This window comes from Scyliorhinus canicula, chromosome 3 (genome assembly GCF_902713615.1).
Source record: "Scyliorhinus canicula chromosome 3, sScyCan1.1, whole genome shotgun sequence".
In the NCBI taxonomy this organism is placed as follows: Eukaryota; Metazoa; Chordata; class Chondrichthyes; order Carcharhiniformes; family Scyliorhinidae; genus Scyliorhinus; species Scyliorhinus canicula.
The window spans coordinates 125,439,708-125,464,884 of NC_052148.1; the positions used below are offsets into that span (position 1 = coordinate 125,439,708).

Below are 25,177 nucleotides of genomic sequence, written 5' to 3' on the forward strand. Positions count from 1 at the left end.
GGTTCGCGAGCTTGGGGGAGTTAGAGGAAAAGTTTGGGCTCCCCCCGGGGAACATGTTCAGGTACATACAGGTTAGGGCGTTTGCCAGGCAGCAGGTGGAGGGGTTCCCCTTGCTGCCCCCACGAGGGGTGCGGGATCGGTTGCTCTCGGGGGTGTGGGTTGGAGGAGGGAGGATTTCGGACATATACCGGGTGATGCAGGAGGTAGACGAGGCCTCGGTGGAGGAACTGAAGGGTAAATGGGAAGAGGAGCTGGGTGAGGAGATTGAGGAGGGGACGTGGGCGGATGCCCTGGAGAGAGTGAATTCCTCCTCTTCCTGTGCGAGGCTTAGCCTCATACAGTTCAAGGTGCTGCATAGGGCCCACATGACTGGGACGAGGATGAGTAGGTTTTTCGGGGGCGAGGACAGGTGTGCTAGGTGCTCGGGGAGCCCTGCAAACCACGCCCATATGTTTTGGGTGTGCCCAGCGCTGGGGGAGTTTTGGAAGGGGGTAGCAAGGACGGTGTCGAGGGTGGTGGGAACCTTTGCGCTGTGCAGCAACAGTGCTAACATTGTTCTACCATGCAGCCCAATAAATCCCCATGAACCAAGAACAAACCATTTGTCTCAATCTCTTGAGTCACACACTTCTAGATTCATGTTGAGAAACCTCCATGGAATGGTTTATTTTTTAATGCTTCTGAAATAACAACATTCAAGTCACCTAAATGTTATATTTTCAAAGAAATAGTGGGCAACTGATTAACAATGAAGGAGAGCGATTTTACATTTATATTGTCATGATCAGGTTAGATCCAGGCTTCCCAAAGTGTGGGTCAAGAAGTAATTTTGGGGTTGTAAACTCCACAGCACCAATGGCTGCCATGGAACTTAGTTCAATCTAACGCTGCAAGGCCTTTATATCCTCATAGTCTTTTTTATTGGTGGCTGTGATTAATGGCCTGATTGCTGCTGCAAAGAAAATGCCTGTGAAAAGGTAGGTGCTTGATTTTTTTTAAACGCCTGAAGTTCAAATAATTCATACCATGCTAAACTTTCCTCTCTCCCATCCACCCAACCCAGTGTCAGAAGAGGTCCGAGACATTAAAATGGAGTCACACCCAGAAACAGTTTAGGAAGCACTGAGCTAGATTGTACAAGTAACTTCCCAATTAACAGACAGTACCTGTGAAACTGTTCAAACAAATTCCTGGGAATGAAGCTCAGCAAGGTATACTTTGTTGTTTGAATCCTATTGGTCATATAATGTTTGAAAATTTTTTCATATTCTTCAGTAAATTCACCAAGGCAGGAAATTACTAATCGATGTTTGTATCCAGTTTTTTGCGGCTGAGAAGATGTGCACCATCCAGGGACTGATGATAAATTGTACCTATTACTTCTTCCATCTGTAGACAGCAATCTCTGCCATCTGTAACGTGCCCATTGGATGGGATGTGCCATCTTCATAAATCCTAGCCAGCAGGTATATTTGGTGTTCTGGATCAACCGGGGCTCAGCTAGAAAAAGCAAAAATCAACACTTGATGACTTTGAAGATAAAGATTCAATTTTGAAATAATTTAAACTGTACAAAATCTATATTCATTAGCCTTCAAATAACAACATTTCTCATTGGTCTTCTGTACTTTAATAAAATAATGTAATAATTAAATAAGCTCATTTTAATTTTTAAAAGCAGACAATGATTGAAGCTGTTACTAAAGGATAAATGATCATTGCTGACACCGACTGTTACCACATTATGTCCCACACTTAGGCCATGCACAACATCAAGTGCAAGGATCATTTTTTTTTTTTAAATACAAAAGGATTACATTCTACAGGCAGAGACACCAAAACATTCATTACAGAAAGTGGACATTTTTGATTAGTGGGAAAAGAAGGATTCAAGCAGTTTTGAATTGAATAGTGTTTTATATATGATTACAATAGACTAGTAGATTACAAACCAGTAAACACTGCTTGCGTAAGCATCACAAGACCAGAGTTGTGTTTGTTATATGGAAATCAAATCCAAAAGCACAGACCTTCTATTTATACAGTGGTTTTGTTCTAATAAGGCAAATATTTTTAATACCGAAATATAGCACCCTAACATGGAAGCATTCCCTCAGTAGTACACTAAAGTTTCAGCCTTAATTCATGGTTCTGGAGTTGGATTTGACTCGATAGCTACCACTGTGCGAAATGGACTCGCACATAGATAACTGTGTGCAACATGCAGTAAATCCAGATGTTGTTCCTTCTTCAAAATAATTCATAATGTTGTTGGAGTTGTCAAACTATTTTTTAAAAATTTGTACATGGAATGTGGGTCTGGCTAGCTCAGCCAGCATTTATTGCCTATCCCAAATTGCCCTTGAGAAAGTGGTGGTAAGCCGCCTTCTTGAACTGCTGCAGTCCGTGTGTTGTAGGTGTCCAACGGCACTGTTAGGGAGGGAGTTCCAGGATTTTGAACCAAAGGCAGTGAAGAAACGGCAATATATTTTGGAACGGCACAGAAAATACAAAATCCTTAAGAGGTCATCATCGCAAAGATAAATGATATATAAACAGGCCACTCAGTTCAACAGGTCTCTGCCAGTACTTACGCTCCCCACAGGCCTTCCCTCACCTTCCCTTGTCGCACCGCATCCTATCCTCCATTTTCTTTCTCTGCAATTATCCAGCTTCCCTTAAAACATTTCAAGGCTATTTTCTTCAACCACTCCATGTGATAGCAAATTCAATATTCTCACCACTCTCTGGATAATTTACTCCTTAATATGCCGTTGAATTTATTTGTTGCTTTACATTTATCATTCATAATTTGGACTCCCCTCACAAGTGGCAAAAGCTTCTTTATGTTTACCCTATATGCTTAATTAATAATATTTTTAATAGTGCCCCCATTGTGTCAATCAACATACAAGGTTCCAAATGTAATCCTCGCTCTGCGTTTTGTTATCTATTCTTCATCGAGTCATGGGAAGAGCGCTACAATTTACATCAGCTCTCCTCAGTTTAGTGGGATAGGAAATAGAATGATGATTTCTGCTGTTGATTGCTATCTAATGACTCCTGCTGAAAAATCACGAGCGCGAACATCAAATGAGCTGTTGTGATGCGCCATGCAGTCCTACAGCCTGCTGACAATGTTTCAGCTCACTTAATAAACAATGGGCACTTGGAAGGAGGGCAAGATGGCAAGGCTGCAAGTGTCTGAAAATATAATTTGTATGGAGCTAACATTTTGAAGAAAAGATAAAAATAAACGGATTAATGGGTGCACAGCAATGCTGATGGCACAAAGTGCATTGTCAAACCATAACTATAACCAATTCATATACCATAAAAGGGGAATATAGAGATATTTAGAATATCAACTGTGTCTATCAAAATGCCTCCTTTGCCAACTGTTTCTTCGGAGAAGATCCCAAATGTTAGTGGACCAACATTAAGATGGTTAGCTCTGTTGCCTGATGTCGCTGAGGACATCTCCAGCCCTGGGTCACTGTCCATGTGGAGTTTGCACATTCGCCCCGGGTCTGCGTGGGCTCTCTCCCCCACAACTGAAATTTGTGCAGGGTAGGTGGATTTGTCACGCTAAACTGCCCTTAATTGGAATTTCTTTTTTAAAATAAAGATTGTGCGTGTGCACAAATTCCAGGACAAGGAAAAGATTCTGGGTAGGTGGGCCGAGGTGATTCGAGACTAGCTGGGAGAGGAATCAGATCCAGATTTACCAAGACAGGCTGACTTGGCCAAGCAACTTCCAAGTGTCCATTTGGGCGAGATTTAACAAGACCCTAGGTGGCGCTCTTTCGGAGATTGGTTCAGTTTGGGGTGCTGTACCCGGCAAAATTGTGGGTGACCTCCCAGGGCAGGGAACATTCCTTTTTCACACCGGAGGAGGAGAATGACTTTGTGAAGGAATTGTCAATGGGTTGGGGGGAAGGCTAATGTTTGGAACCTTTGTATGGATTATGACACCTTATGTTCATGCCAGGTTTTGTTTGCAATTGATATGTGTTGTGTTTTAGCACAAGTAATATTTGGTTTGCGGTCGGTTGCACAGGTTGGTTAGGTATTGGGGTGGGTCGAAGAGGGGACGGTATGGAACAAACAGAGTGGGGGAATGGGTAGGTTGGGTGGTGTCCTTTGTTGTGACCTCCAGGTGGGAGTCAGCATGCCAGTAGGGTATGCTAGTGAACTGAAGCATTGTGGGGTGGGGGCTACAGTGGATAGTTGAAACGGGGGTGGGGGTGGGAGGAGGGAAGTGGGCTGGTGATGCAGTTGGTTTTTTTGTTTGGGGTTAGGTGAGGATGGAGGGAGCGTCAATTTTGGACGGGCCTGGGTTAGTGAGAAGACGGATGGTTGGGGTTTGGATTGGATGACGATGGCAGACCTTAGCAAAGGGAGAGGTCAGGAATCCCCGGTGAGGATTGTAACATGGAATGTGCTTGGGTTAAATGGTCTGATTAAACAGTCTCGGGTATTAGCGCACCTAAAAAGTTTGAGGGCAGGTGTAGTTTTCCTGCAGAAGATACATCCACGGTGAATGATCAGATGCGGTTAAGGAAGGGATAGGTGGGGTAGACATTTGACTCTGTGTTTGATCCTAAGACAAAGGGTGTCGCGAAACTGTTCAGTAAAAAAAAGGACATTTGCGGTGGCCAAGGAAGTGGGGGGGGGGGGGGGGGGGGGGGGGGGGGGGGGGGGTTATGATGACGAGCGGGGGCACTGGTGGTATTAGTGAATGTATACGTGCCCAACTGGGACAACGTGGACTTTATTAAAGGGCTGTTAGTGTCCATCCCGGACTTAGGAGTCCCATCAGTTGATAATGGGGCGGTGATTTTAATTGTGGACTGGACCTAGGATGGATACATCAAGTCCCAAGTTAGGGATAACGAGGGAGTTGGGGATATTTATGTATCAGATGGGGGGGGGGGGGGGCGTGGAGGTTTTGGCACCCAGGAGAGAGGGAATACTTCTCACCTGTTCATCGGGTATACTCCCACATCGATTTCTTTCTGGGGGGAAGGTGGTGCTGTTGGGGATCATGGGGGAAGTGAGTATGAAGCTTAGCTTATCATAATTTTGGACCACACGCTGCATTCAGTGGACATGGGATTTGAGACTGTACGGGTACGGGTGATAAGGTGCCATTGCCAATAAAGAATCATGTGGAGCTTAATCAAAATGGGGAGGTTTTGCAACCATGTTCTGGGAGACACTGAAGTCGGTGGTTTGGGGGGGGGGGGGGGTAGGGAGGAGTTGATTTCTTATAAGATCTACAGGAATAAAGTTGAGAGGGAGGAGAGGCAGAGGTTGCTGGAAATTCTTGTCGATGTGGATTGTAGTGGCCCTGACTAGGGAGCTGTTGGCGAAAAGGAAGAAATTGCAGGGGCAGTTTGATCGGTTTACAATGGGAAAGGCAATGGGTCAACTTCACCGGTTAAGTGGGGTTCAGTATGAGTATGGGGAAAAAGACTAGTCAACTGATAGCCTACCAGTTGAGGTGGCAGGCAGCGGCACAGGAAATTGTGCAGGTGAGGGCAGCAAGGGGGTGTTAGTAATGGCGCCGGAGAAAATCAACGAGGCCTTTTACCGAGGGTTGTATAAATCTGAGCCTGGGGGAAGAAGGTGGATATGGGACGCTTTTTAGATGGCTTGGTGTTTCCGGAGGTGGAAGAGAAGTGACAAGACATTGGAGGAGCCATAGGGGCTACTGGAGATAAATGGAGTGTGTAGGGCTGATGCAATTGTGGAAGGAGCTGGGGCCGGATTGCTTCCTGGTTGAATTTTATAAGCAGATTTTGGAAAAGTTGACACCTCAGCTTTTGAGTATGTTTAACGAATCGTTGGCAATGGAGGGAGTTGCTGGCTACACTGGCGCAAGCTTCTATCTCTTTGATCCCAAGAAGGATAAGGATTCAACGGAATGTGGGTCCTACTTGCCCATCTTGGTATTGAATACTGATGTGAAGGTATTGGCCAAGCTGTTGGCAAGACGATTGGAAGTGTGTGTGCTGGATGTGGTCTCAGAGGATCAGATGGTGTTTATTAAGTGGTGGCAGTTGTCCACGAATGACCCGATCGCGAAGTAGAGTACTGGAGGTGATCGTATCAATGGATGTGGAAAAGGCCTTCGATCGGGTGGAGTGGCGGTACTTGTTTGAGATTCTTAGGAGATTTGGATTTGGGCCAACGCTCGTTGCATGGGTATGGTTATTCTATGCATCCCCCACGCCGAGTGTGAGGGCGAATGCAATGAATTCGGGGTATTTTAAGTTGCATAGGGGGACAAGGCAGGGGTACCCTTTGTTGTTTGTGTTAGCTATAGACCTTTGGGAATAGCACTCTGAACTAGGAATGAGTGGCCGGGATTGTGAGAGGAGGGTAGAAAGCAGAGGGTGACATTGTATGCCGATGGCTTACTGTTGTATATCGCGAATCCACTGGGGAGAATTATGGACTTGCTGGGGAAATTTGCAGCTTCTGGGTATAAATTGAATGTGGGAAAAAGCAAGATTTTCCCGGTGAATGCCCAGGTTAGAAGTGTGAATCTTGGGGCCATGCCATTCAAGGTGGCCAGGGTATGGTTTGGCCATTTGGGGATTCAGGTATCTCGACTGGGCATCAATAGAATCTCACTGGTCTGGTAGACGGGGTCAAAGGGGATTTGAAGAGGTGGGATGCCCTGTCACTATCACTGGCGGGGAGGGGACTGACCGTGAAAATGAATGTGTTAACAAGATTTTCATTTATCTTTCAATTGCTTCCAATTTTTCTTCCCAAGGCGTTTTTTCGGAGGGTGGATAAATTGATTTCTGAATTTGTTTGGGCAGGCAAAATGCCGAGGATTAGTAGGGCCTTTTTGCAGAGGGGGTTGTGGGTGGGGGTAGCTGATGCTCCCAAACTTGTTACATTATTATTGGACGGCAAATTCTGAGGTGAGACGATGGTTGGGGGAAGAGGGGGGGGGGGGGGGGGGGGTCAGAATGGGTGCAGGTGGAGGAAGCGTCTTGCAGGGGGATGGGTTTGGGGGCCCTGGTGACGGTTCCACTCCCATTTTCACCAGGGAGGTATAATAGAAGTCCCATGGTGGTGTTATCGATCAAAATTTGGAACTAGTTGAGGCATTTTAAGCTAGGAATATACTACTTCTAGAGGTAGGAAAAGATTATGTACGCCCTTAGGGGTTGGAAGAGGGATTTTATGCACAGTGGAGGCCATTTCTGTCTGTGTTTGAAGACCTCTTAGTCACCAATGGAGAAGGAGGGTGTGTTTAGGGGTGAAAAGGTGGAAAACTGTGATAAACTGTATGTGACATGTTTATTTTGAGGTGTTAATCATTGTCTGCATTTGACTGTGCTTGGAATAAACTATATACTTTAAAAAACCAAATACACGCAAATCTAAAAATTAACATGGATTTCAAAGTACATCTCAAGGTGCAATGGTCTCATTTGAAACAAAAAAGCACCATTTAAGCACAAAGGATGACTGTGAGCAAATTCAGAAATCAATTTATCCACCCTCCAAAAAAACACCTTGGGAAGAAAAATTGGAAGCAATTGAAAGATAAATTAAACTCTTGTCAACACATTCATTTTTACGGTCAGTCCCCTCCCCGCCAGCGACAGTGGCAAGGAATCCCACCTCTTCAAATCCCCTTTGATCCCTTCTACCAGACCAGTGAGATTCCATTGATGCCCAGTCATGAGCCATCTGAATCCCCAAGTGAATGTTTGTGGATGTCTCCTCAGAATCCTCCCAGAGATTGTCGTAAGAGTTTCCAGACCCCACTTCCAAAAACACACTTTAAAATCTTCTCTCATAAGTATGCTTTCCCTTTGCGATTTGTATTCCAAAATCTATACCAAGGTTTTCAAATTACACTTTTAAACAGAACCCCTTTTGGATTTCTTTGTGTGCAAACAACTTTCTTGCTCTTTCTTGTAATCTACTAAACGATATCTTGGTCTCTGTTCACTTAGCTCCCGACTTCTAACCCCCACCCTTTCTATCTCAATTCCGAGGTTATCTGGACTTTAACTTGTACTTTAGGAAACCAGCCTTTTTGCCGCTCCCTTCCTGTCCAATCTTTCTTCTGATGTGGAGATGCCGGCGTTGGACTGGGGTGAGCACAGTAAGAAGTCTTACAACACCAGGTTAAAGTCCAACAGGTTTGTTTCAAACACGAGCTTTCGGAGCACGGCTCCTTCTTCAGGTGAATGGAAAGGCTTGTTCCAGAAATGTTTATATAGACACAGTCAGAGATGCCCCGGAATGCGAGCACCTGCAGGCAATCAAATCATCAAAGATGCAGAGAGAGAGGTAACTCCAGGTTAAAGAGGTGTGAATTGTCCCAAGCCAGTTCAGTCGGTAGGCCTCTGCAAGTCCAGGCTTGTTGGTGGGGGCCGAATGTAATGCGACATGAATCCCATTCTGGCAGAGTTGAGAGATGTTCACTCCCTCAAATTCTGTCTCCATCTGCTCTCAAATTACCTAAACTAAAATGTAAAAGCTTTTTAACTTACAAGGACATCCAGCTGCTAAGATACGGCCACATGCTCATGCCTTTTATTTATTATTCACAGCGTAGTCCTCCCTAAGCACAACAGAAACACAGGTGGAACATAACCAACCCCCACAGACGCCATCACCTTCGTCCAGCATGAATTTAACAGTAGGTTTTACCCTTTCAGGCACAGAAACATTAAATTAAACATATTTAAAACTACACCTTATTTCTAATGATTACCAATACAAATATAAATCCCTTAAAACTACTTTTGTTTTCCTGACAGTAGCAAGGAGCTCCGCCAATCATTATGATCATGGCTGATCATCTAACTCAATAACCTGTTGCCACTTTCTCCCACATCCTTTGATTCCTTAAGCCCCAAGAGCTATATCTAACCCATTGAAAACATATAATGCTTTCCCCTTATCTGCTTTCTGTGGGAACGAATTCCACAGGCTCAACACCCTCTGGGTAAAGAAATCTTTCCTAATCTCAGTCTAAGGATACTGGGTAAACCATTTAGAACTGTGACCCCTGGTCCCACACCATCTGGAACATCCTCCCTGCATCGACCTCGTCTAGTCCTGTTAGAATTTTAAGGTTTCTATGAGATATCTCCCCCCCCCCCCCACACCCCCCCCCCCACACCCCCCCACCCCCCACCACCACACCCCCCCCCCCCCCCCCCCCCCCACACACCGTTCTTTTAAACTCTAGCGAATATAATCCTAACCAACTAAATCCCTCCTCATACATCAGTCCCGCCATCCCAGGAATCAGTCTGGTAAATGTTTGCTGCACTCCCTCTATAGCAAGAACATCCTTCCTGGGATAAGGAGACCAAAACTGCACACAATATTTCATAATGCTAATTTTCTTGTAAAGGCTTTGACTTGACCATCAGTATCAGGAAGACAAATGTCAAGGTCCAAGGTGATGCCATTCTGCCATCTATCAGCATTGACAGCATGATGCTAGAAGTTGTTGATAGCTTCACATATTTGGACTCCACAATCACCAGCAATCTGTCACTTGATGTGGAAATTAAAGTAGAAGTTTATAAGATGATGAGGGGATAGATAGAGTGGACGTTTAGAGACTATTTCCTCGGGTGGATGTAGCTGTTACAAGGGGGCATAGCTATAAGATTCAGGGTGGGAGATATAGGAGGGATGTCCGAGGTAGGTTCTTTACTCAGAGAGTGGTTAGGGTGTGGAATGGACTGCCTGCTGTGATAGTGGAGTCGGACACTTTAGGAACTTTCAAGCGGTTATTGGATAGGCACATGGAGCACAACAGAATGACAGGGAGTGGGATAGCTTGATCTTGGTTTCGGACAATGCTCGGCACAACATCGCGGGCCGAAGGAACTGTTCTGTGCTGTACTGTTCTATGTTCTATGTTAACCTGACAGTTGCAGCTTTTGAGAGACTTATGTCCAAGGTGAGCAAAAGTGTGGAACAACTACAAACTGAGTGAGAACACCACACAGCAGATCTACCAAGCCTGCATCCTCTGCGGTAGCGAAACTCAAGACAACATATCCCAGGCAGGAGAAAAGGCTACCTTCACCATCTTGGACGTAGCCTCAGCATTTCTTGGCAATACAAGTACATCAACCCAGAGATCCTGGAGCATGGTCATTTCATCAGCACACATTCATTGCTAAGGTAATGACATCAGCACTAGCGCTGCCACGTTCAACAGATAGAAGATGGCCATAGACCTCCAGAGCATCCATTCCTTCGTGAAAAGGAAATCTGCAAGGAAGACAAGATGATTGCAGAGATTAATACTGACAATTGGGAGACAGTCACGGACGGCCCATGAAAGCTGACTGTTCAGCAAATTATTGGAACAAGTGAGGAGAAATGAAGAGCTCAGCTGGCTCAGAGGAGTGGTCCAGATAAAACAGAGGCCAGGAAACTGCACCCTTCAATGTCATCCTCTGCAAATGCAGCAGAGATATAATGCTGGAGTAGGGAGGGGATGGGAAAGACAAAGAGGGTCACTGCTCTTTAAAGTACCCAGGTGGTGTACATTCCAGGAAAATTCAATTGGTTCATGTCAGCTACAGTCATTGTTTCAGAACAGCTAATTGCATTTTGTTGTCCCATCTCAAAAACAGTTGCAAAGTTTCTGGATGGTGTAAACGCCAACCGGAGAAGGGGTCTATCACGCTCCCCAAGGGGTTGTGTGGTCTTTTTATTCCCTCATCCCACATGATGAAATGCAAGCTGCATATTGTAGAAATCTGGCAGTCTCCATTGTCTTTAGGAGGGTTTTTTAAAAAACAATCTAGCCAGAAAAATTAAAATAAGAAATGGTATCTTAGAAAAAAAACACATCCTCAAAACAACATCAAGAACCTTCACTCTAGAAATGTTTTATGAACACTGCAGACTAGTTCCAATTTTTTCATTTAAATATTTGACGGTAGAATTGGTTTTCACAAACTTCAGCCAGACCTTCAGGGAGGGAATCTAATGTTGATGCAGCTGCTAGATATTTCATTTTTGAAGCTCGTAGAATACATTGTGATTGCACTAAATTCCCCCCCTTCAAGGCAAAACAACAAAAAAAATTAAACAAGCTATAAGACCAAGTCAATTGATTGCACTGGCTCACTGACCAGTGACACTTGAGGTTGCAGATATCATTTTAACCTTTCCAATATACTTGACTTCAAACTGAATCACAACAATAAAAACAAAATAAAATGCCAGTAAAATACTTTACAAGAATTGTACAATATGGAAAGTGGGAGTCATTCATTATAATTGAAGTAAGTTCAAGTAAACTGTTCATTTCAAACTATTCAAAACCCAGAACTCATGAACAACTGTAAACATCCCATTTTAACAAACCTTAGGATCAAACTCATCTTTAGATATTGACAGGAGCACTCAGATGAAAGGAATTTCAGCGATAGAAAATAAGTAAACCACCCCTTTAAAAAATAAAACCTGTGCATTGGAAAGCTGCAATTTCTAAAAGGACATGCATTTCTATAACACAGTCCAACATATGCCAACGGCAGGCGGTCAGGGTGAGAAAGATTCCAGGCCAACCATGGGATGGAAGAAAATTGAGGCCTCTTCGATCACTGTTCACAGTTCTAGCTCCAAATTGGATGTAAAAGTTGATGTTGCCACAGCCATTCTGACTCCTTGTGGGGGATCAGATGGCTGGATGGACAGTGTGGATCAGATTGGTGTGAACGGAAACCCAATTCCATCTGGGGTGGATTCAGGACCTGCCTCCTTGTCATACTGTGGTGGAAGTTGTGGCACTATAGGTCAGACTTGCCTTCGGGTAGAGAACTCAAGACCACCAAGTGATATCTAAAAATAAAATGAAAAAAACAAAAAACAAAAGTAACACCTCACAGCCTGCCAATGGAGCCATTTTGAAAACAAATAAATGAGCACAATGCCATGACTTCCATCCTTCTTTTTAAATTCCCTCATGCCCTTGCACCTGCTTTCCATACCAGCCTCCCCGGACAGGCGCCGGAATGTGGCGACTAGGGGCTTTTCACAGTAACTTCATTGAAGCCTATTCGTGACAATAAGCGATTTTCATTTCATTTCATTATCGTTGTAATCTCCCACCAGTCTCAAAACCCTTCAAGATATCTGTGCTCATCTAATCCTAGCCTCTTATTCATCGCCAATTTCAACTGCTCCACCATTCTCCACCATTGATGGCAACGTCCTCAGCTACGTAGGTCATGAGCTCAGAAATTCCTTTCTTAAAAACTTCTCTGTCTCTCCACTTCCCTTTCTTCCTCTAAGGTGCTGATTAAAATCTAGCGCATGAACGAAGCAGAGTTAATATTTCGAGTCCGTTTGACTCTAGTCATCGGGTCGAAATGTTCACTCTTGTTTCTCTCCAGATACTGCCAGACCTTCAATAATAATAATCTTTTTATTGTCACAAGTAAATTAACACTGCAATGAAGTTACTGTGAAAAGCACCTGCTGAGCTTTTTCAGCATTTTCAGTTTTTATTTTAGATTTCCAGCATCTGCAGCAATTTGTATTTATTACCTTGAACCAAGCTTTTGGCCATCGGCCCTAGTATTACCTTGTATGAGTCGCTGTCAAATTTTGCTTTATAGTATTTCTATTTTATCATGTTGAAGCACTTCATAAATACAAGAGGTTGTAGTAGATATAACCTGTGTAATCCAGCAGATGGTGCAATATAACAACAAAAACCATCCTTACAGGGTTTTACGTCCTTCACATACAAATATATATTTTAGAAACTAAAGAGCATACGGCTTATTAAGAAATAGCCACATCAGAAAACAATGAAGTAGGAATAATAGACAGTTACCGTATATACTCGCGTATCCTGCGATCTCGCGTATCATGCGACCCCATAATTTTCGTCCCCAAAACATGATTTTATCATATATCTTATGTATCATGCGAGTCACTTTTTTTAGATACCAGATGACACTAGGCTAGGCTTTCCGCCGTAAACAACCGAATGAGAAACAGCTGTTTTGCTGTTTCTAATCACGATAATAAACAGTTACCTAACACGTAACAAGTACCGTAACACATAACAACGATCGAATACATTCTACCCTTAGCCACTATGGAGAAAAGATCTGCGAAGAAATATACTGCCAAATTGAAGCTGCAAGTTGTTGCCGAAGCGGAACAAAGCAACAACGTTAAAGCTGCAAAGCTGTTTGGTGTCGGAGAAAGCAGTGTCCGAAACTGGGGAAAACAAAAAGAAAAATTGAAGGAAACTCCTTCCTATAAATGCGCAAATCGCAGGTCGTTCAGCCACTTGACGTATCCATTAATAAGCCATTTAAAGACAATATAAGAAAGAAATGGAATGACTGGATGATGGAAGGAGAGAAATTATTTACGAAGGGAGGGAATATGAAGGCTCCGGATTTGCCTCTACTGTGTTTGTGGGTAAAGGAAGCATGGGCTGAGATAGATGGAGATTTGATTGTTAAAGCATTTAAAAAATGTGGAATAGCAAATGCTTTGGATGGAAGTGAAGATGATGCTTTATTCAAAGATGCAGGAGAAGAGGATGAAAATATTGAAGACCTGGAAGATGATCAGTATGACGACTGCCTCGATGAAGAAGAATTCCAAGCTTTATTTGATGAAGAAGGAGCCGTGCTCCGAAAGCTCGTGTTTGAAACAAACCTGTTGGACTTTAACCTGGTGTTGTAAGACTTCTTACTGTTATTTGATGATGACACTGATAACAATGAAAGCGAATTTGAAGGATTTTAGTTTACCTGTAATAGTTTGTTTTAATAGTGTTTTTATTTTATTAAATGTTATTTAACCTACATATGTATTCCTGTTTTATATTTCATTATGTCCAAAAATAAATATAATAGTTTCATTAACTACTGGGTACTATTTGACTTACCGTAAATGGATACGGTCTGCTTAACAGCCTAACAGCCTAATCTTAGCCAGCACTTCACACCCGCAAATTTTGTATCTCGCGTATCATGCGACCCCCCCAAATTTAGGTTTTCAAAAGTCGCATGATACGCGAGTATATACGGTATTAATAGCTAATTTGCAAAATCCATCAAAATTCCAGAATGATAGTGAATAGTATAATCTGGAATGTGTGTCAGTAGATAATTGGAAAACGTGATCGTCTGATCATTTAAGCATCAAATAACCAATAGTTTTGTCTATTGTTCTTTTGTGGATGTGAGCGTCATTGGCAAGACCAGCATTTGTTGCTCACTCGAACTGCTCTTGAACCGCTGCAGTCTATCTGGACGGTACCCCCATAGTTTCAAGATTTTGAGGGAGCAAGAGAGAGAAAACAGCAATATAGTGCCAATTCAGGATGTTTGTGTAGCTTGAAAGGAACTTGGAGATGGTGGTGTTCCCAAGCATCTGCTGCACTTATCCCTTTAAGTGGTAAATTTGACAGGTTTGAAAGGTGGTGTTAAAGTAATATTGTTAGGGCAGCACGGTGGCACAGTGGTTAGCATTGTTGCCTATGGTGCTGAGGACCAGGGTTCGAATCCCGGCCCTGGGTCACTGTCCGTGTGGAGTTTGCACATTCTCCCCGTGTCTGCGTGGGTTTCGCCCCCACAACCCAAAAAAGATGTGCAGGATAGGTGGATTGGCCACACTAAATTGCCCCTTAATTGGAAAAAAATAATTGGGTACGCTAAATTTATTTTTAAAAAAGTAATATTGGTGAGTTTTGGCAATGCACCTTGGGAGATGATTCACATTGCTGCCACTGTGTATCTGTCATGGAGGAAGTGAATAATTAACCTGGTGGATTGGGTGCCAATCATGCACACTGCTTTGTTCTGGATGATGCTGAGCTCCTCAAATGTTGTTGCAGCCACACTTATCCAAGCAAGTTGAGAGTATTCAATCACACGCCTAATGATGGAGAGACTTTGGGGAGTTGGGAGGTAAGTTACCCGCTGCAGAATTCCCAGGTTACGATGGTACAATATGTATATGGTTCGTCCAGTTAAGTTTCTGATCAATGGTAGCCCCTAGATGATGATGATCATGGGGGATTCAGCAATGGTAATGATTTGCTTCTTGTTTGATTTGATCATTGCCTGTCATATGTGGGGTATGAATATTCGTTCCCACTTATCACCCAAACCTGAATGTTAACCAGGGCATATTGCATACGGATACAGACTGCTTCAGTATCTGAAGAATTATGAATGGTACTGAGCAACATAATGTCATCATTGATCACTTCCACTTCATCAAACTGTCACAGTTCAGAAAGCGGCAATTCAGCTTAGCTATATCTGCACAGACTCTCTTGAATGAGCAATTTCCCACCTTCTCCCCGTAATTGCACATTCTTATTTTTCCAGATAATAGTCTTATTCCCTTTTAAATGCTTTGATTGAACCTGCCTCCAACACATTCTCAAGCAGTACATTCCAGACCTTCACCACCCAATGTGAAGAAATGTTCTTGCATGTCACTTATGCTTCTTTTGCTAATTACTTTAAATCTGTGCCTCATCTTTCTTGATCCTTTCACGAGTGGGAACAGTTCCTTCTTATCTACTCTATCCAAACCTCTCAGAACTTTGAATACTTCTATCAAATCTCCTCTCACCTTCTCTTCTTCAAGGAAAACAGTCCTAACTTCTCCATTCTACCTTTATAACTGAAGTTCCTCATCTCTGGAACCATCCTAGTGAATCTTTCAGTAGGCGCTCGAATACCTTCACATTCTTCCTAAAGTGCAGTGTCTAGACTGGGTGCAATTAGCCAGCTGAAGCCAAGCTAGTGCCTTGTGCAAGTTCACCATAACCTCCCTGATCTTGTAACCTATGCCCCTAGAAACAAAGCATAGGATGCTGTATGCTTAGTAACGCCTCTCTCAACCTGTCCCGCCATCTCCAATGACTTATGCGCATTTGTACCCAGGTCGCTCTGTTTCTGCAGCTCCTTCAGAATTATACCCATTATTTTGCATGGTCTCTCAACATTCTTTCTACCAAAATTAATCACTTCACATTTGTCCACATTGAACTTTATCTGTTACCTGTCCATCCAGTCTCCATTCTTTTGAAGTTCCACATTATCTCCCCCACAGTTCACAATGCCTCCAGTTCACAATGCCTCCAAGTTTTGTATTACATGCAAATTTTGAAATTGTGCCCTGTACACCAAGAATGAGGTCATTATTATATACAAGGAGAGGCTCCCAACACTGACCCCCTGGGGAACTCCAATAGAAACCTTTCTAGATCCAAAATAAATGTATTAACTACTATGCTCCGTTTCCTGTTACTCAGCCAAGTTTGAATCCACCCTTCAATCCACTGGGTTATAGCTTTACTCACAAGTCTGTTTTGTGGCACAATATTAAATGCCTTTTGGAAGTCCATGTACATCACATCAACAGCATTGTCCTCATCAATCCTTTCTGGTACCTCTTCAAAATCTCCAGCAAGGTAGCTAAATATAATTTTCCCTTGAAAAATGCATATTGTTTTTCCTTAGTTAACCCACATTTATCCATGTGAATATTAATTTTGTTCCCATTTCTAGAATTTTTCCCACCACCAAGTTAAACTGACTGTGTGGAACGGTGCACAGTGGTTAGCACTGTGCTTCACAGCACCAGTGAACCGGGTTCGATTCCAACCTTGAATGATTATGGTGTGGAGTTTGCATATTGTCCCAGTGTCTGCGTGGGTTTTCTCTGGCTTCTCCCAGTGTCCGAAGATGTGCAGATTAGGTGATTGGCCATGCTAAATTGCCCCTTGTGTCCAAAAGGTAAGGTGGGGTTAAGGGGATAGGGAAGGGTGTGGGTCTAGGTAGGGTGCTCTTTCAGAGGGTCAGTGCAGACTCAATGGGCCAAATAGCCTCCTTCTGCACTGTAGGAATTGTATGATTCTATGACTGGTTTATAGTTGCTGGACTTATTTTCACGCCCTTTTTTGAACAAGGGTTAACATTTGCATTTTCCAGTCCAATGGCACCAATTGAGTCGAAAAAGACTGAAAAATTAGGGCCAGGTTCCTCCACAATTTCTTTACCACTTCCCTTAGAATCCTTACAAGCATCTCATCGGGTCTTGGGGCCTTATCAACTTTAAGTACAGACAGCCTATCCAATTCCTCTTCCTTATCAATTTTAAACCCTTCTAGCGTCCAAATTACCTCCACTTTTACCAGGGCCTGGGTGGAATCTTTGTCCTTGGTAAATACAGATGAAAATTATTTATGCAATACTTCAACTACTTCAGGGGCTGGTTTAGCACAGTGGGCTAAACAGCTGACTTGTAATGCAGAACAATGCCAGCAATGCAGGTTCAATTCCCGTACCGGCCTCCCCGAACAGGTGCCGGAATGTAGCGACTAGGGGCTTTTCACAGTAACTTCAATGAAGCCTACTTGTGACAATAAGCAATTATTATTATTAACTATGCCCTTTTCCTTCATTTGTAAAGCCATCTTTGATCCCTATCAGCTCCACTCCTCCGTCTACCACCCTTTGACTATTCATATGCCAATTGTTATGATCACATGAGATGGGGTCAGAAGTGACTCCCATAATTTACCAGTCCAGGTCTGATTGTAACAGGGTTTTATTGTGAATTTAGCAAGGATATGCTTTACCATTATTGTAGGAAACCTACTACGCATAAGGTGTTACTTACTTAGTGCCAAGGTTAAGGACATCACCTTAGGGCAGGAGAGGAACTTGGGAGTGGGAGGGGAAAACCCCAGTTACTGTGGTTCACATGATATCAACACAGGTAGCACAGGGGGGGGGGGTCACACAGCACAGTGGCCAGCACTGCTGCATATGGCACTGAGGACCCGGGTTCGAATCCCGGGCCTGGGTCACTGTCCGTGTGGAGTTTGCACATCTCCCAGTGTCTGCATGGGTTTCACCCCCACAGCCCAAAGATGTGCAGGTATGTGGATTGGCCATGCCAAATTGTCCCTTAATTGGAAAAATTTGTAACTCTTAAATTTAAAAACACAGGTAGCACTATAAGAGAGATTCTCACCAGAGAGTCAGAGCAGCTAAGGACTAAATTAAAAATAATCATCTCTGGGTTACTAGCTGAGTCTTGAGCAAATTGGCATAAAGTGAATAAGATTAAGAGTTGAATATGTAGCTCAAAGATTGGTGTCGAAACAGGGGTTCGCTTGGAGGTGGCAGCCGTTCATCAACTTCTTCGAGGAAAATTGACCGTCAGCACAGGGGGGGGGGGGGTGTGGGGGGGAAAGAGAGAGGGAAGGGAGGCATGGAAGTGGAGAATACGAGCAGGGAATCTAATATATTAGGAGTTGGGGGGGGGGGGGGTTGGGTATGTTACTGCGGGTTCTTTGCGTGTGTCGGACCGCTCTGCTGTTTAGAATGTTGATATGTTAAAATGTTAAAATTATAAATGCCTCAATAAAATGTTTGCTTAAAAAAAAAGATTGGTGTAGGAAAATGGATTTCAATTCGTGGGGCACTGGCACCAATGAGAGGGGATAGAGTACTATTGGGACGGCCTTTACCTGTAACGTGCTGGGACCAGCGAATTATTTAGCTCGAGCTGTAGAAAGGGTATTAAACTAAATCATTATGGGATAGCGTTCACTTGAGAGGAGACTTGGAAAGTTAAACAGGAAGGCCAAGGAAATAGAGCAATGCAGCGATAGGAGTAATGATAACCAAAGTGTGTCAGGAAAGGACAGAATGTAGAAACATGAAAGAATGCACCAACAAATGGAAAATAAAATGGTAAAAAAGGTATTTATTTGAATGCAGGCAGCTTTTCCAAAAAGATGGGATGAATTCATAGCACAAATAGTAAGCATGGGTATATTGTGATCATCAATACAGGGATACGGTTACTGCATCACAGCTGAGACCTGAATATTAAAGGACATTTGACATTTTGAAAGGAGAAGGAGAAAGAAAAACAAAGTGGAGTGGCTCTACTATTATATCAGTACAGTACTGCTAAATGAACTTATTTCGGGGGATTAAAATACAGAATCAGTTTGGGTGGAGACAAGAAATAACAAAGGAAATAAGTCACTGGTGGGAGTGGGTTTTTTTAATGTCCACTCACAGCAGCTACACTGTCGGACAATTTATAAATCAAGAAATAATGGTGATTTTATGAAAGGCACTTCATAATCCTGGGAGATTTAAATCTATAATTTAGATTGAACTGGGACTTGAGTGGCGGCTATGAAGGAGTAGGTCGCACATTTGGTGGCTCCCGCTCGGGTCGGACCTTTGTCCCCGATTTTTTGTCGGATCTGATTCGAATAATTGATGTTGGACGCAATTGTGAAGAGGAATCCTACATCAGTGCATGGAGAGGTGGACCAGGAGTGCTCGCAAAGGAAGAAACAGGCAAACAGAGAAGGCTTGGGCTGGGGCTGCAGCGGGAGAAAGCATGGTGGATGACCGGAGTCCTGGCTCAACGACCCAGTGGTCGACGGAGCAGTTGATACAGGAGGGCTTTGCCAAGCAGAAACAGGAATGCTTGGACCCGATTAAGGATTCGATTGCGCAACTGCAACTCAGACAGGATGCTCAAGAGTGGGCGATTCTGAAAGTTGAGAAGACACTGACTGAGCAGGAGGAACACCAAGCAGCAGTGGAGTTTGAGGTGGGGATGTTGAGAGAGCAACAGAAAGGCTCCAGGAGAAGGTAGGGAACAATAGGTGGGAAGATGTCTGGCGCCATGGGGGCGGGGGCACCAAGCTAGCTTGGCGGGATAGCTCACGGAAGCGCAGTGGGGGGTGAGCAGATGGTATGCTTGTTGAAGGAGGTTGTTTGCATAGTGCTGTTACTGGGGGGGTGGAAAATTTCTTCTGATGGGGGAGGGACTTTTGCTGTGGGACAACAGGGAAGTCGGAAGGGCTGGGGCTCCGATTGAGTTGGAAGAAACAGCAGAAGGGCTGAAGGTCATGCAGTCGGGTAAAGCCCGGGACTGGACGGGTACCCAGTGCAGTTTTATAAAAGGTTCTCTGGGATAAGAGGGTCACTGCTGATGAGGACATTTAATGAGGCAAGAGAGAGAGGGGTGCCTCCCCCCACAATATCACAGGCAATTATCTCATTTATCCTGAAGCGGGATAAGGACCCGGAGATTTGTGGGTCCTACAGATCGATCTACCAACTAAATGTAGACACCAAACTGTTGGCCAAAATCTTGTCCTCCAGGGTTGAAGACTGCGATCAGGACGTGATTGGGGAGGACCAGACAGGATTTGTTAAGGTGAGGCAATTGGCGGCCAACCTAAGAAGGCTGCTGAATGTAATTATGATGCCCCAGAGGGCAGGGACGTGGAGGTAGTGGTCGCAATGAACGCAGAGAAAGCATTTGATCGGGTGGAATGGGATTACCTGTGGGAGGTACTGGGGCGGTTTGGATTTGGGCGGGGCTTTATTGACTGGGTCAGGTTGCTGCATCAGGCTCCTGTGGCCAGCGTACGGATGAATAGGACGACATTGGACTATTTTAGGCTGCACCGGGGGACGAGATAGGGATGCCCCCTCTCCCCATTGATGTTCACGCTGGCCATAGAGCCGCTGGAAATTGCGTGAGAGCCTCAAGGGGCTTAAAGGGATGGTCCAGGGGGGTGGTGGAACACAGAATCTCACTATACACAGACGACCTGCTCTTATATGTTTTGGACCCACTGGAAGGGATGGAAGAAATTCTGGGGGAATTTGGCCGGTTTGCGGGTTATAAATTGAACATTTGGAAAAGTGAGATGTTCGCGATCCAGGCAAGGGGACAGGAGAGACGATTGCGGGAGCTGCCGTTTAGAGTGGTAGGGAGAAGCTTTCCGTACTTAGGCATCCAGGTGGCGTGGGAATGGGAACGGCTACATAAGTTAATTCTGGCCCGACTGGTAGACCAAATGAAGGAAGATTTCCGGAGGTGGGACGTTCTCCCGTTGTCACTGGCTGTGAGGGTACAGACAGTGAAAATGACGGTCCTCCCGAGATTCCTGTTTGTGTTTCAGTGTCTCCCCATCTTTATTCCCCAGTCCTTCTTTAAACAAGTTAATAAGGTGATCTCTGGCTTTGTATGGTCGGGTAAGACCCCACGAGTAAAAAAAAGAGGATGCTGGAGCGCAGTCGGGGGTAGCGCAGGCTGGCGCTGCCGAACTTCAGTAATTATTATGGGGCGGCGAATATAGCCATGATTAGGAAGTGGGAGCGGGTAGTGGCGGCATCATGCAAGGGAACTAGTTTGGGGGCATTGGCAACGATGCCCCTGCCGTTCCCGCCGGCACGGTACTCCACCAGCCCCGTGGTGGTCGCGGCCTTGAGAGTCTGGGGGAAATGGAGGAGACATGTGGGAGCATAAGGAGCATCGGTCTGGTCTCCAATCTGTAATAGTCACCGGTTTGCCCCGGGGAAGCTAGATGGAGAGTTCCAGAGATGGCAGAGAGCAGGGATCAAGAGGGTGGGAGATATGTTTATAGACATATCTCCCACCTGAGGGAGTGGAGGAGAAATTTGAATTGACGGGAAGGAACGCGTTTAGGTACCTGCAGGCGTGGGACTTCCTGCGCAGGCAGGTCTCAACCTTCCCGCTCCTACCACCAAGGGGGATACAGGACAGGGTAGTTTCAGAATGTGGGTGGGAGAGTTTCGGACATTTATAAGGAACTCACGGGGTCAGAGGAAACGCAGATCGATGAGCTGAAACACAAATGGGAAGAGGAGTTACGAGGAGAGATAGAGGATGGTCTCTGGGCGGACGCATTGAGCAGAGTCAACTCGTCCACAACATGTGCCAGGCTCAGCCTGATACAGTTCAAGGTCGTTCACCGGGCTCACATGACAGTGGCCCGGATGAGCAGGTTCTTTGGGGTAGAAGATAATGATAATAATAATAATAATCATCACTTATTGTCACAAGTAGGCTTCAATGAAGTTACTGTGAAAAGCCCCTAGTCGCCAAATTCTGGCGCCTGTTCGTGGAGGCTGGAACGAGAATTGAACCCGCGCTGCTGGTCCTGTTCTGCATTACAAGCCAGCTGTCTTAGCCCATTGTGTAGATAGGTGCGCGTGAGGACCAGCAAACCACGTCCATATGTTCTGGGCATGCCCGAAGCTCAGGGGATTCTGGCAGGAGTTTGCGGAGGTCATGTCCAAGGTGTTAAAAGCAAGGGTGGCACCGAGTCCAGAGGTGGTGATTTTCGGGGTGTCGGAAGACCCGGGAATCCAGGAGAAAGAGGCAGATGTTCTGGCCTTTGCCTCTCTGGTAGCCCGGAGATGGATATTATTAGCTTGGAGAGACTCAAAGCCCCCGAAGTCGGAGGCCTGGCTAACTGACATGGCTAGCTTTCTCTGTCTGGAGAAAGTCAAGTTCGCCCTGAGAGGGTCAATGTTAGGGTTCGTCCGGAGGTGGCAGCCGTTCGTCGACTTCTTTGGGGAAAATTAACAGACAGCAGAAGTGGGGGTTCAGATTAGTTTAGAGTAGGGTGTTGGAAAAGGTGGGACCGATGAGGGAGGAAGACGGCTTTTGCACTATGTTTATATTTGCAAGTACGTTGTTTCTTCTGTTGTTATAAAAACAAATACCTCAATAAAATGTTTATTTGAAAAAAAAAGAGATTGAACTGATCAAATTGGCAAAAGTATCCTGGAGGAGGGGTTTAAGGATTACATTCAGGACAGTTTATTAAAACAATATTTCCTGGACCCAACCAAGGAACAGGCTACTTTAGACCTGGCAATGAGGCTGGATTAATTGATGACCTCATTGTAAAGGATAAGAGCGATCATAAAAATAACAATTTGACATTCAGTTCATGGGAGAGAAATTTGAATCAAATCTACTGACTGAAACTTAAATAGAGCTAATTACAAAGGTATGCGGACAGAGTTGACTAACGTGGACTAAGTAAACAGGCTAAAAAGGGGAGCCTTTAGAGAAGCAGTAGTAGACAATGAAAGATATTTCATAAGTCAAGAAATTTACATTCCATGAAAAATGATACTTCCTTCAATGCAGCATCTGTGACTAAGTTATGGATAATATCAAATTGAAAGAAAAGATGTACAATGTTGCCAAGGTTGGTAGTAACGCAGAAGATTGGAACAAGCAGCAGCACGTTGGATAGCACTGTTGCATCACGGTGCCGAGGTCCCAGGAACCTGGGACCCTGGAGCTGTGAAGCAACTGTGTTACCGTGCCGCCTATATAGTACTATTGCTTCACAGCACCAGAGCCCCAGATTCGATTACCGGCTTGGGTCACTGCCTGTGTGGAGTCTGTACGTTCTCCTCGTGTCTGCGTGGGTTTCCTCCCACAAGTCCTGAAAGACGTGCTGTTGGAAGACCAATGGCAGGATACAATAAGAGTTGCATTGCATCCCAAGTCATGTGAAACATCAAATAAAAAAAAAGAAGTTATTGCTGCACATCCACTTGCACTGAAGAAAAAGTAGACTAGCAAAAGCTACATGCAGATCAGTGAGTGGCCAGAAGAGTGTGCTCATAACTCCAAGATCAGTTTACCATAATGTTTTTTAAAATCCGAAATGTTCTTTCATACATACAACCATGATCACCCTCAGACATCGGAGTTATCTTTCTTAATAATCAGCTGTGTTTGACAATGGTTGTGACAAAGCTGTATTCTCAATTTACAATCTAATTGAAAATACAGCACACAATGAATAGTCCAAGTATCCAGAATATTAAATCTGTTCACAATATAATGGCAGATTAATGAAAACACTTGTGTAAAAGAATTATATCTGGTCACAATAATTATGGTTTAATTCTCTGCCAAATTACTCATATTCAATTTTTAAAACACTTTTTAGGATATGAAACCTGTAGCCCTTGACCCAAAACAAGCAAATCCTATGATGAAAGCATCTGCCTTAACTACAGTTAATAAATCCAGTACTTGCAGTAGAATGTGAAATATCTCAACACACCAATGAATTCATTTCAATTCACAGCTGCAGCATTGCTTCTTCCAGTCATCTGCTTCTTTAATTAGCAGCAACAAACAAAATTCCATAGTCCTCAGAGAACTGTCACCCTATGCACTCCTAAAAGTGCTACCATCTAGTCAATGACCAAAGGCCACAATTACTGGCTGGATAATTTCAGATTTTTTGGGTGGAGGAGGGGAAAGGATGGTAAGAATTAAAGGGGCAGTTTGTATTTTATTGGTCAGTTATGCCATTTCAACTCAAGGCCTTGATTTGAACCCTCCTGGAATCAATGAAATGAAATGTCCCATGCCTATTCTGTAGCTAATAGAATTCCACAGGGATCAGTGCAGGGACCTCTGTTGTTTGTAGTATATTTAAATGATCTGGAGGAAAACGTGGGTGGTCTGATTACTAAGTTTGCGGATGTCACAAAGATTGGAGGAGTTGCTGATAATGCCGAGGATTGTCAGAGGATACAGATAGATTGGAGACTTGGGCACAGAAATGGCAGATGCCGTTTAATCCAGACAAAAGCAAGATGATGCATTTTGGGAGGGTCAAATCTAGGTATGAATTATACTGAAAATTGCCGAACCCTTAGGAACATTAACATACACAGGGATCTGGGCATGCAGATCGACAGTTCCCTAAAATGTCAACACAGATGGCCCAGGTGATTAAGACGACATATAGCATACTTGCCTTCATCAGCTGGGGCATTGAGCACAGGAGTTGGGAAATCATGTTGCAGTTATATAAAACCTTGGATTGGCCGCATTTGGACTATTGCATGCAGTTCTGATCACCACATTATCAGGAGGACGTGGAAGCTTTGCAGAGCGCAAAGAAGGTTCAAACAGGATGTTGCCTGGTCTCAAGGGTGTTTGGCTATGAGGAGAGGTTGAATAAACTAGGATTATTTTCACTGGAAAGACGGAGGCTGAGGGGAGGCATAGACAGGGTGGATAGTCAGAGACTTTTTCCAAGGATGGAAGTGTCAATTACAAGGGGGCACAGGTTCAAAGGTGAGGGGGAGAAAGTTTAGGGAGATGTGCGGTGTAAGTTTTTCATGCAGACAGTGGTGGGTGCCTGGAATGCACTGCCAGAGGATGTGGTGGAAGCAGGCACATTGGCAACATTTAAGAGGCATCTGGATGGGTACATGAATCTGGAGGAAACAGTGAGATATGGACCGAGTAAGGGTTGAAGGTTATT

The 25,177-nt window shown here is 44.2% G+C and overlaps 1 protein-coding gene across 5 annotated transcripts in view; it reads right to left on the reverse strand.

The window, feature by feature from the left end:
• The window catches only part of LOC119962941 (probable phospholipid-transporting ATPase VD), a 363,410-nt gene that overhangs the window by 232,393 nt on the left and 105,840 nt on the right, over positions 1-25,177 (reverse strand). For 4 of the 5 annotated variants that reach the window (XM_038791265.1, XM_038791266.1, XM_038791263.1 and 1 more), the window contains one exon: positions 1,167-1,500. In XM_038791265.1, coding sequence (XP_038647193.1) covers positions 1,167-1,450 — 284 coding nt within the window. In that variant the 5' untranslated portion in view covers positions 1,451-1,500. Of the gene's footprint in view, positions 1-1,166; positions 1,501-10,084; positions 10,279-25,177 lie in introns of all 5 variants that reach the window. The other variant, XM_038791264.1, reaches the window with a different exon arrangement.